Source organism: Coregonus lavaretus (genome assembly GCF_964263955.1).
Source record: "Coregonus lavaretus genome assembly, chromosome: 30".
Classification (NCBI taxonomy): Eukaryota; Metazoa; Chordata; class Actinopteri; order Salmoniformes; family Salmonidae; genus Coregonus; species Coregonus lavaretus.
This window is the reverse complement of record NC_140017.1, coordinates 33883266-33896181: the sequence shown is the minus strand read 5'-3', so window position 1 is coordinate 33896181 and position 12916 is coordinate 33883266. Positions and strand designations below refer to the sequence as shown.

The 12916-nt window shown below is 46.2% G+C and overlaps 1 protein-coding gene across 1 annotated transcript; it reads right to left on the bottom strand.

Moving 5' to 3' along the window:
- Positions 1-1872: 1872 nt before the first annotated feature.
- Positions 1873-5199, bottom strand: LOC311106219 (protocadherin Fat 3-like; the record flags this gene model as incomplete). Its single annotated transcript, XM_084148522.1, has 1 exon — positions 1873-5199. One exon carries the CDS (start codon positions 5197-5199, stop codon positions 1873-1875), a length of 3327 nt encoding a protein of 1108 aa, XP_084004648.1.
- Positions 5200-12916: the final 7717 nt, after the last annotated feature.

The following is a 12916-nucleotide window of genomic DNA, read 5'->3' as shown; positions in this document are numbered from 1 at the left end:
AATTTAACGGCTCTTTTCTGGATTTTGATAATTAGCGGGTATTGGCCTAATTCTGCTCTGCATGCATTATTTGGTGTTTTACGTTGTACACGGAGGATGTTTTTGCAGAATTCTGCATGCAGAGTCTCAATTTGGTGTTTGTCCCATTTTGTGAATTCTTGGTTGGTGAGCGGACCCCAGACCTCAGAACCATAAAGGGCAATGGGTTCTATAACTGATTCAAGTATTTTTAGCCAGATCCTAATTGTATGTCAAATTTTATGTTCCTTTTGATGGCATAGAAGGCCCTTCTTGCCTTGTCTCTCTCTCTCTCTCTCTCTCTCTCTCTCTCTCTCGCTCTCTCTCTCTCTCTCTCTCTCTCTCTCTCTCTCTCTCTCTCTCTCTCTCTCTCTCTCTCTCTCTCTCTCTCGCTCTCTCTCTCTCTCTCTCTCTCTCTCTCTCTCTCTATCTTTTCATTTAAGGCTCCCCACAAAGCTGGTTTTGTTGTGAAAACAAATGGGGGTAGTGCCGGACATAAACAATGTATCGCTATAGAATCATGATCAAAGAATTCCCTTCTTTTCCCCTGCTTTCCATTTTGCTTTCACACTTTTCCTCTCTAGTATATCTCTCTCGCTCTCTCGCTCTCTCTCTCTCTCTCTCTCTCGCTCTCTCTCTCTCTCTCTCTCTCTCTCTCTCTCTCTCTCTCTCTCTCTCTCTCGCTCTCTCTCTCTCTCTCTCTTCTCTCTCTCTCTCTCTCTCTCTCTCTCTCTCTCTCTCTCTCTCTCTCTCTCTCTCTCTCTCTCTCTCTCTCTCTCTCTCTCTCTCTCTCTCTCTCTCTCTATTTCTCTCTCATCGTGTGATGAAGGATCACTTGGGCCCAGAGCACCATTTGCTGGGGATCTTAAAGGCAATTTGAAACCATCAGATAATTTACCGTTCCATCAGACACGGAGGTGATGCTGTTTAAAATCTATCTCCCGTTTCTTCTCCACTTCTCCCCCTCTCTTCTCCCCCGTTCCCTCTCATCCAAGCCCTTCCCATTTTAAGTGGAAACTGCTCTTGGGCCATAATTCATGGAGGATTTATATAGTGTGTGTGTGGGGGAGGGAGGTGACACGAGGTAGATCACACACTGTGGGCCAAGGTCATAATAACCCTAATCCTCCCTCTTGGCACTCTGTCGCCTCCTCTCCCTTCAGATAGGAAACGAACCATTCTACTCTGCCCCTCCTTGTCTGTTCAGTGGACAGAAGGACCGCACGGCCGGGCACAAACCGCCTTTAAATAAATAGAATCAGGAAAATCCTAGAATACCTCGGAGCAGAATGTCACAAAGGGCCTGTCAAGCTTCTCCGGTCGGTCTGCCGGAGCTCCAGCCCAGAGTGGGAGACGTGTAGAAGAGGAGAGGCGGGCGGTTTAGGTGGAGAAGGCAGAGAGAAGCCAAACGTCTGGGTCAGGCAAAAATGACATGACAACTGCACTAAATGTAAATAAAGAGATCAGTGTGGTAATTCAATCTGGCAACCCGGCCCTCTCCCAGACTGGAGCTTATAAATCACAGCTCTAAACCTTCTTAAGAACAACCCAGCCCCAAACACGGCAGCCGCTCCACAATTAGATTCTTTGTCAGCCGCTGGACAGGCCTCCGGAGCATGTCTCTCTCTCCGTCTCGCACACACACAGCCGAGACGGGACACAGGGCTCACACACAGCATTAGTCAGTTTAAGGGGATATTGTAGCTCTTCACCACAACTTTAAATTTAACAAATCTACACAACGCAGACTTGTAATCTGTCCCATGTTCAATTGTTAATGCCTATAAATCCAGGGAATAAACCAACTATCAAGACTAATCTAAACAGCGATATTACATGCACAATCAGGTTTTTTTAAGGCAATCTGCACTTACCCGTCTCTTCGTCGATGGCGAATCGTCCCAGTCCACTCCCGTCCCGGATAGAGTACTGGATTTCCCCATCTCTACCATCGTCGTCATCCCGGGCCGTGACTTGGAGGACGGTGGTCCCGATGCGGGCGCTCTCCTTCACCGATCCCGTCAGGGCGAAGTGGGAGAAGTAGGGAGTGTAGAGGTTCTCGTTTACATCTACCACCTCTAGTTCCACGAAGGTGACAGACAGCAGAGAGACAGGTCTCCCTTTATCCTTGGCTCTCACCGTGAGGTTGTAGAACTGTTGCGTCTCGTAGTCCAGCTCCTTGCACAGTCGGATGGCCCCGCTGGCCTTGTCCACCTCGAACTTCCCGTTGTAGTCATTGGCCAGGGAGTATCTAACCTGGCCACCCAGGCCAAGGTCTGGGTCCTGGGTCTCGAGCCAAGCCACCACGGTACCCACTGGCAGATCCTCCAGGGCCCGGGCGTTGTAGACACTGGGGATGAATGCCGGAGGGCAGTCGTTAACGTCCTCTAGAGATATCTTCAGAGTGGTGACTGAAAACTTCTGGTTCCCTTTCTCTGCACGGTCACGAGCCTCAATCTTCAAGTTGAAGATGGACACAAACTCCCTGTCCAGCTGGCCGGCAACATACACAATCCCGTTGGAGCTGTTGATGCCAAACTGCGTGGTGCTGGTCAGGACAGAGTAGACAATCTCTCCATTAGGCCCCAGGTCTTTGTCAGTGGCCTCAACCTGAATGACATCGGTGCCGATGGCCGTGTTCTCAGGAATTAAGGTTCTATAGCCTCCCTCCTGCAGGAACTGAGGTGCATTGTCATTGGCATCTTCTACGTAGACGGTGAGAAGACGCCAAGCGGTTTTCTGTGGCAGGCCCAGGTCATAGATAGTGATGTTGAGGAGGTATCGGTCTCTTTTCTCTCTGTCCATGGGCAGGAAGACGCTGATCAGACCACTCTCCATGTCGATGGTGAAACAGCTGTCTGTGTTTCCATCCGAGATGGCATACAAAATCTGACCGTTAAAACCTGTATCGCCGTCATAGGCGTTGACCTTGAAGACACTGGACCCGACCTTTAGGTCCTCGCGCACTGATATGTCTGTGGGAAAGGCCTTATCAAACTGAGGTGTCTGTCTGTTGACGGAGAAAAGGTCAATGAACCCTTCCTCGATCTTGGGCTTGGTTCTAGCTTTGGACTTATTTAGTAATTTCTCAGCTAACTTTTGGGCGACTCTGGTCTCCCTACAGTTGAAGCTCTTGGGGGGAGATTTCACATGAACTATAGAAATGTTAACGAACATCGGGTCGGAGAAGTTCTCTCCATCTGTGGCGGTTATTTTCAAACTGAAGATTCCATTTTTTGGACTGGCAGTGGAGAGGGACCTCCGTAGGGTTAGGACTCCTGAGTCAGGATTCAGGTCGAAGAAGCCCCTCTCATTCCCTTCCAGGATCTTGTACTTCACCAGCTCCAGCTCGTCTATGTCGATGGCAGACATGGTGGTGATCACCTCGTTGATGGGGAAGTCCCGAGAGACCACTCCCTGGCACGCCACCTTCTCGAATAAGGGCTGGTTGTCATTCACATTCTCCAGATGGACAGTTACGTTGACTTCACTCTCTCGTCTGTAGGGGGAGCCCCAGTCAGAGGCCCTTACCACAAACACGTAGCTCTCAGACGAGGACTCAAAGTCCAGCTCCTGTGTGGTGGTGAGGATGCCAGAGAACTGGTTGATTTTGAAGGGTAGGGGCTGAAGGCTGGCTATACTGTAAGTTATGTATCCGTTCTCCCCTCTATCTTCATCCACAGCGGACACTGTCAGCACGGTCGATCCCACGGGAACGCTCTCGTTGACAAACACCTCGTACAAAGACTGAGCGAACGTTGGGGTGTTGTCGTTGGCGTCCTCGATGGAGACCCGAACTTTGACCCTGAGCTCGCTGTCCACCTCCACCACTTCCAGGTCAAACAAGTCCTGGGTGACCTCCGTGAACCAGCGAGCAGTTGAGATTACGCCCGTTAGGGTGTTCATCCGGAAGTAGGAGGAGTCTGCTGAGGGGGTCAGGATATATTCCGCATCATCCGGCTCAGGGGTGATTTTCATCACCTTTACGATCGTGCCTGGGGGTGAGATTTCATTGAGACTAATTTCATATGACTCCTGTTCGAATTTCACTTCCACAGCCTGTGGTTTCTTCACCATGATGTGCACAACCCTGACCGCAGAAAACTTTTGCGGGGCGCCCTTGTCCTTGGCCTGAAGTGTGAGGTTATATCCATAAGGGAGGTTCTCCCAGTCCACTTGGTCAGACGCCTTGATAGCAAACTCATCGCCCTCTGACCTCTCCAGAGTGAACTGCTTCAGAGGGTCTCCGGCCACTATAGACACAGACTCAATCTCTCCGTTTAACCCCTCGTCCAGGTCGTCCACAGTGACCACTGCATACACAGGGTCCTTGTCTAACCACGAGGGGATGTGGGTGACCACATTCATGACCGGCACATGCTCGTTGACACGCTCTACATGCACAAAGAGCTTGGCCGTACTGCTCACACCGTTATTGCCATACAACTTCATCCCGCGGTCCACCGCCTGGATTTCTAGGTCGTATCGGTTCTGCTCCTCAATGTTCAGTTTCCCGCTGAGGGAGACCACACCGCTAGTTGGGTGCACGGCAAACAGCTCCATTTTCTCCTTAAAGAAGTAGTAAAATTCCCCGTTGGAGCCAACGTCCGCGTCAGTGGCTGTAACTTGTGCTATGCTAGTCCTGAGGGGGGTGCTTTCTGCTATTGTGACTGAGTATGTGGTGGGCGAGAATAGAGGTCGGAGGTCATTCATGTCCAGGACCTGGACAGTCACTTTGGTCCAGGTCTCCAGAACCTCCCCTTTGACAGAGGCTTTCACTGTCAGTAAGTAGCTATCCTGGATTTCTCGATTCAAGATGGCTGCGTTGCCGCCTTTAGTCCTTATGCGTAAGAAGCAGAAATCTCCCAGCACGTACTCCTCTGCTTTAAAGAAGCCTTCTTCGTCCCCGGATGTGATCCTGTAGCGGATTTCCCAGGAGCGCTGGGCCAAGTGGATGCCCATTTTAACTTTACTGTTGGCGTATGTGCGCGCCGCCGAGTTCTCGTAGACGGTGGCATGGTAGACGGACTGCGTGAAGAGAAATTGAGGGCCGTCGGCGGGGCCCTGGGGAGGCCCCTGGGGGTCCTGGCAGCAGCAGGGGGGTGGCTGGAAGAGCAGCAGCAGCAACAGGGCCAGGCAGACGAGAGGGGCACGCATGCCTGTGTAGCCCCACTGGACCATATTCACATCCATCCCATCATCACTCTTCAATCCTGCAACAAAATAGAGGAGAGAGACGTTAGCCACGGGGGGGAGATAGGGGGAGATTGGGGCAAAGGGGGAAAGGATTCAAACCACTAAATATAGCCCACAGCTTGACCTTTGATCTCTAGGCCTAACAGGCTCCTAATTATCCATTCGATTGCAAAGATTGATTGGATGGGCAGGGGGAGGGAGATGACAGAATGCATAGTAACCAGGCAACCGTAGGAGGTATGACATCATTGTGTGTGGACTCTATTGACACTGACACTCAATTGCACGTTTTTGAAAAACCAGGAGGTTGGTTCAAGAAGGAAGGAACAAAATAATTGCATGGCTAGTGCAGCGTCACAAAAACACACACACACCAAAGAAAACATACCACTATTAGACCGCAGGGAAGCTGAAGCTACAAACAGATCACTTTATCATAATACTATTCCTGAACTACAAGAAAAACTGCAACAGTATGTCTTGAAAACATGGCATATATCTTCATAAACAACAAGCCAGATATGGCTCAAGCTGGGAGTCAAATAGGCCTGCTGCTGTGCTTAAGGTTCTTTCTCCATATCAGAAAAAGAGGGAGCTATTCTGAAATAAGTGGCCACAAATATGCTCCAATCCGGGTACTGAGAGAAACCCTGATCCGGTAAATGCCATGTTGGTGGAAATAGGAGGCCCAACGCGGTCAGGGTTATGATGACTCTACGTTTTCCACCTCGGTGACTGCAGGGTGGACGGGAGGAGTTCACATGTCCGAGAGAACTTATAATAACATGCTGGAGAAAGAGAACTGCCACTCACCCACAAAACACACACTAACACACACATGCACGCACGAACACACACACACACACACACACACACGCACACACACACATTCACACGCTCTCTCTTTCTCTCAAAACACTCACTCTCAGCACTACGAGTCTGTCGACAATCCTCTGACCTACAAAAACATCTGCTTTTTAACAGTGGCCGAACCCCTCAGCTGAAACAATGAAAACCACCATCCAAACCGTATATTTAAATAAGACCCATCAGCCATTTAGGGAACAAAGACGACAATCCACCAAAGACTGTGTGTACACATTTTACTACACTTGGTAGTACCAAAAGTCCTCACAAGAATAGTAAACCAACTACAATTCAGAAAAGGGAGGACATTTTGCCAGTCCTCACATGTAAAAAATGATATTTTAGGCTTAGGAGTTAGGTTTATGGTTAGGGTTAGAATTAGGGTTAAAATTAGGACTAGGGGTTAGTGGTTAGCTTTAGGAGTTGGGTTTAGGTTTAGGTTTAGGGTTAGGAGCTAAGGTTATGGTAATGGTAAGGGTAAGGGTTAGGGTTAGGTTTAGGGAAAATAGGGTTTAGGGAAAATAGGATTTTGAATGGGAATCAATTGTTGGTAACCAAAAAGTCCTCACAAGTACAGTAAGACATACAGTGCTTTCTGAAATTATTCAGACCCCTTGACTTTATCCACATTTTCTTGTGTTATAGCCTTATTCTAAAATGGATTAAATAGTTTTTTTTTCCCTCATCAATCTACACACAATACCCCATACTGACAAAGCTGAAATATCACATTTACTCAGACCCTTTACTCAGTACTTTGTTGAAGCACCTTTGGTAGCGATTACAGCCTTGAGTCTTCTTGGGTATGACGCTACAAGCTTGGCACACATGTATTTGGGGAGATCAAGGATCTCTCTATACAGTGGCTTGCGAAAGTATTCACCCCCTTTGGCATTTTTCCTATTTTGTTGACTTACAACCTGGAATTCAAATAGATTTTGGGGGGGTTTGTATCATTTGATTTACACAACATGCCTACCACTTTGAAGATGCAAAATATTTTTATTGTGAAACAAAGACAAAAAAACAGAAAACTTGAGCGTGCATAACTATTCACCCCCCAAAAGTCAATACCTTGTAGAGCCACCTTTTGCAGATATTACAGCTGCAAGTCTCTTGGGGTATGTCTCTATAAGCTTGGCACATCTAGCCACTGGGATTTTTGCCCTTTCTTGAAGGCAAAACTGCTCCAGCTCCTTCAACTTGGATGGGTTCCACTGTTGTACAGCAATCTTTAAGTCATACCACAGATTCTCAATTGGATTGAGATGTAGGCTTTGACTAGGCCATTCCAAGACATTTAAATGTTAAACCACTCTAGTGTTGCTTTAGCAGTATGCTTAGGGTCATTGTCCTGCAGGAAGGTGAACCTCCGTCCCAGTCTCAAATCGCTGGAAGACTGAAACAGGTTTCCCTCAAGACTTTCCCTGTATTAAGCGCCATCCATCATTCCTTCAATTCTGACCAATTTCCCAGTCCCTGCCGATGATAAACATCCCCACAGCATGATGCTGCCACCACCATGCTTCACTGTGGGGATGGTGTTCTCGGGGTGAAGAGAGGTGTTGGGTTTGCGCCAGACATAGCGTTTTCCTTGATGGCCAAAAAGCTCAATTTTAGTCTCATCTGACCAGAGTACCTTCTTCCATATGTTTGGGGAGTCTCCCACATGGCTTTTGGCGAACACCAAACGTGTTTGCTTATTTTGTTCTTTAAGCAATGTATTTTTTCTGACCACTCTTCTGTAAAGCCCTCTCTTGGCAGGTTTGTTGTGGTGCCATATTCTTTCCATTTTTTTATAATGGATTTAATGGTGCTCCGTGGGATGTTCAAAGTTTCTGATATTTTTTTATAACCCAACCCTGATCTGTACTTCTCCACAACTTTATCCCTAACCTGTTTGGAGAGCTCCTTGGTCTTCATGGTGCTACTTGCTTGGTGGTGCCCCTTGCTTAGTGGTGTTGCAGACTCTGGGGCCTTTCAGAACAGGTGTATATATACTGAGATCATGTGACAGATCATGTGACACTTAGATTGCACACAGGTGGACTTTATTTAACTAATTATGTGACTTCTGAAGGTAATTGGTTGCACCAGATCTTATTTAGGGGCTTCATAGCAAAGGGGTGAATACAGTTAATTTTTTCATTTCACTTCACCAATTTGGACTATTTTGTGTATGTCCATTACATGAAATCCAAATAAAAATCCATTTAAATTACAGGTTGTAACAAAATAGGAAAAACGGCAAGCGGGATGAATACTTCTGCAACGCACTGTACTTTGTTCCGTTCATCTTTCCCTCGATCCTGACTAGTCTCCCAGTCCATGCCGCTGAAAAACATCCCCACAGCATGCTGCCACCACCATGCTTCACCGTAGGGATGGTGCCAGGTTTCCTCCAGACGTGATGCTTGGTATTCAGGCCAAAGAGTTCAATCTTGATTTCATCAGATCAGAGAATTTTCTTTCTCATGGTCTGAGAGTCCTTTAGGTGCCTTTTGGCAAACTCCAAGTGGGCTGTCATGTGTATTTTACTGAGGAGTGGCTTCCGTCTGGCCACTCTACCATAAAGGCCTGATTGGTGGAGTGCTGCAAAGATGGTTGTCCTGTTGCAAGGTTCTCCCATCTCAGAGGAACTCTGGAGCTCTGTCATCGGGTTCTTGGTCATCTCACTGACCAAGGCCCTTCTCCCCCAATTGCTCAGTTTGGCCGGGCGGCCAGCTCTAAGAAGAGTCTTGGTGGTTCCACACTTCTTCCGTTTAAGAACGATCAAATCAAATCCAAATTGTCTTGTCAAATGCGCCGAATACAACAGGTGTAGACCTTACCGTGAAATGCTTACTTACGAGCACTTAACAAACAATGCAGTTCAAGAAATAGAGGTAAGAAAATATTTACTAAATAAACCGGGGGTACCGGTACCGAGTCAATGTGCGGGGGTACAGGTTAGTCGAGGTAATTTGTACATGTAGGTATGGGTAAAGTGACTATGCATAGATAATAAACCGGAGGCCACTGTGTTCTTGGGAACCTTCAATGCTGCAGAAATGTTTTGGTACCCTTCCCCAGTTCTGTGCCTCGACACTATCCTGTCTTGGAGCTCTACGGACAATTCCTTCGACCTCATGGCTTAGTTTTTGCTCTGACATGCACTGTCAACTGTGGGACCTTATATAGACAGGTGTGTGCTTTACCAAATCATGTCCAATCAATTGAATTTACCACAGGTGGACTCCAATCAAGTTGTAGAAACATCTCAAGGATGATCAATGGAAACAGGATGCACCTGATCTCAAGGGTCTGAATACTTATGTAAATAAGGTACTTAAATAAAAAAGATAAAACCCAGGTTTGCTTTGTCATTATGGGGTATTGTGTGTAGATTGATGAGGAACATTTTTAGAATAAGGCTGTAACGTAACAAATGTGGAAAAAGTCAAGGGGTCTGAATACTTTACGAATGCACTGTAGCTGTGTGTGTGTGTGTGTGTGTGTGTATTTGTGTATATGTGTGTGTGTGTGTGTGTGTGTGTGTGTGTGTGTGTGTGTGTGTGTGTGTGTGTGTGTGTGTGTGTGTGTGTGTGTATGTGTGTGTGTGTGTGTGTGTGTGTGTGTGTGTGTGTGTGTGTGTGTGTGTATGTGTGTGTGTGTATTTGTGTATATGTGTGTGTGTGTGTGTGTGTGTGTGTGTGTGTGTGTGTGTGTGTGTGTGTGTGTATATGTGTGTGTGTGTGTGTGTGTGTATATGTGTGTGTGTGTGTGTGTGTGTGTGTGTGTGTGTGTGTGTGTGTATATGTGTGTGTGTGTGTGTGTGTGTGTGTGTGTGTGTGTGTGTGTGTGTGTGTGTGTGTGTGTGTGTGTGTGTGTGTGTGTGTGTGTGTGTGTGTGTGTGTGTGTATTTGTGTATATGTGTGTGTGTGTGTGTGTGTGTGTGTGTGTGTGTGTGTGTGTGTGTGTGTGTGTGTGTGTGTGTGTGTGTGTGTGTGTGTTTTGTAGGCTGGATGGTAGACCTTTCACACAGCACAGCCCAAAGAAGCTTGATGAACATCCCCAAGGATAAAGAGGCTACTGCATGAAGAACTGTCAGTTCAAACACTCCTTCACTGAGATGCATAGACTGGGAGAACGAGTGGGTAAAGAAGAGGGAGAGAGGGGGGGGAGAGAGAGCTAGGAGAGAGAGAAGGGGAAAGAGAGGAAGAGAGAGAGAGGGGGGAGAGAGAAAGAGAGAGAGAGAGAGAGCGAGAGAGCGAGAGAGCGAGAGAGCGAGAGCGAGGGGGGAGGGAGAGAGCTAGGAGAGAGAGAGAGAGAGAGAGAGAGAGAGGGGGGGGGGGGGCGAGAGAGAGAAATAGAGAGCGAGCGAGCGAGAGAGAGAGAGAGAGAGAGAGAGAGGGGGAGAGAGAGAGAGAGAGAGAGCGAGAGAGAGAGAGAGAGCAAGAGAGAGAGAGAGAGAGAGAGAGAGAGATACCAGGCGGTGTCAGAGGAAGGCCCTCAAAATTGTCAAAGAATCCAGCCACCCTAGTCATAGACTGTTCTCTCTACTACTGCACGGCAAGCAGTACCGTAGCGCAAAGTCTAGGTCCAAAAGGCTTCTCAACAGCTTCTACCCCCAAACCATAAGACTCCTGAACAGCTAATCATGGCTACCCGGACAAATTGCACTGCCCCCCCCACCCCCACCCCGTCCCCCTTTTTAACTCTGCTACTGTTTATTACTTATGCATAGTCACTTTAACTCTACCCGCATGTACATATTACCTCAATTACCTCGACTAGCCGGTGTCCCCACACATTGACTCTGCACCGGTACCATCCTGTATATAGCCTCCCTACTGTTATTTTATTTTTACTGCTGCTCTTTAGTTATTTGCTTTTTTAAATTTTGCTTAACACTTTTTTTATTTGTTTTACTTTGCATTGTTGGTTAAGGGCTTGTAAGTAAGCATTTCACTGTAATGTCTACACCTGTTGTATTCGGCGCATGTGGCAAATAACATTTGATTTGAGGGAGAGAGAGAGAGCGAGAGAGAGAGAGAAGCACAGAGAGTTTAAAGACTGAAATAGACAGTGAAAGGGACGGGAGGCAGAGAGAGAGAGCGTGGGAAGAGATAGAGAGAGAGATAGAGAAAGAGAGGGAGAAGAAGAGGGGGACTGTAATAGATATGGTGAGAGACAGAGAAAAAGAGAGAGAGAGAGAGAGAGAGAGAGAGAGAGAGAGAGAGAGAGAGAGAGAGAGAGAGAGAGAGAGAACCCATTGCCCATTGAGGTCTGGGGTCCGCTAACCAACCAAGAATTCACAAAATGGGACAAACACCAAATTGAGAATGCAGGCAGAATTCTGCAAAAATATCCTTAGTGTACAATGTAAAACACCAAATAATGCATGCAGAGCAGAATTAGGTCGATACCCGCTAATTATCAAAATCCAGAAAAGAGCCGTTAAATTATAAAACCACCTAAAAGGAAGCGATTCCCAAACCTTCCATAACAAAGCCATCACCTACAGAGAGATTAACTTGGAGAAGAGTCCCCTAAGCAAGCTGGTTCTGGGGCTCTGTTCACAAACACAAACAGACCCCACAGAGCCCCAGGACAGCAACACAATTAGACCCATCCAAATCATGAGAAAACACAAATATAAGTACTTGAATTTACCAAAAAAACGGAGCAAACTAGAACGCTATTTAGCCCTAAACAGAGAGTGCACAGTGGCAGTATACCTGACCACTGTGACTGACCCAAACTTAAGGAAAGTTTGACTATGTACAGATTCAGTGAGCATAGCCTTGCTCCGCCGTAGAGAGACCTGGCTCTCAAGAGAAGACAGGCTATGTTCACACAGCCCACAAAATGAGGTGGAAACTGAGCTGCACTTCCTAACCTCCTGCCAAATGTATGACCATATTAGAGACACATATTTCCCTTAGATTACACAGACCCACAAAGAATTCGAAAACAAATCCAATTTTGATAAACTCCCATATCTATTGGGTGAAATACCACAGTGTGCCATCACAGCAGCAAGATTTGAAACCTGTTGCCACAAGAAAAGGGAAACCAGTGAAGAACAAACACCATTGTAAATACAGCCCATATTTATGTTTATTTATTTCCCCTTTTGTACTTTAACTATTTGCACATTGTTAAAACACTGTATATAGACATAATATTACACTTGAAATGTCTTTATTCCTTTGGAACTTTTGTGAGTGTAATATTTACTGTTCATTTTTGTATTGTTTATTTCACTTTTGTTTATTATCTACTTCATTTTGCTTTGGCAATGTAAACATATGTTTCCCATGCCAATAAAGCCCTTAAATTGAAATTGAATTGAGAGAGAGAGAGATAGAGAAAGCTTGGACTCTTCATAATGCTATAATAGGAGATTGTGTTTTGACCGTTCTACGATCTGCTATACTGTTTGTGTTTTGACCGTTCTACGTTAATTCCTACCTTGCTTGCCATGGCATTGGATATTAGCTAGCTAGCTAATCAAGCAAACCAGACGACAGGTTTGATATGATGTAGCTAGCTTTCAATACGACCTGGCCAACTAAAATTCCTGCTAGCTCACGTTCAATTCGAGCCATCTTGAATTTGGCCCTAATTTTAAGTGCCAGTGGAAACAGAGATTTAGGCTACTACATACAAACACCTACAGTAACAGTCAAACGTTTGGACACACCTACTCATTCAAGGGTTTTTCTTTATTTTTACTCTTTTTTACATTGTAAAATAAAAGTGAAGACATCAAAACTATGAAATAACACATATGGAATCATGTAGTAACCAGAAAAATGTTAAACAAATCAAAATATATTTCATATTTGAG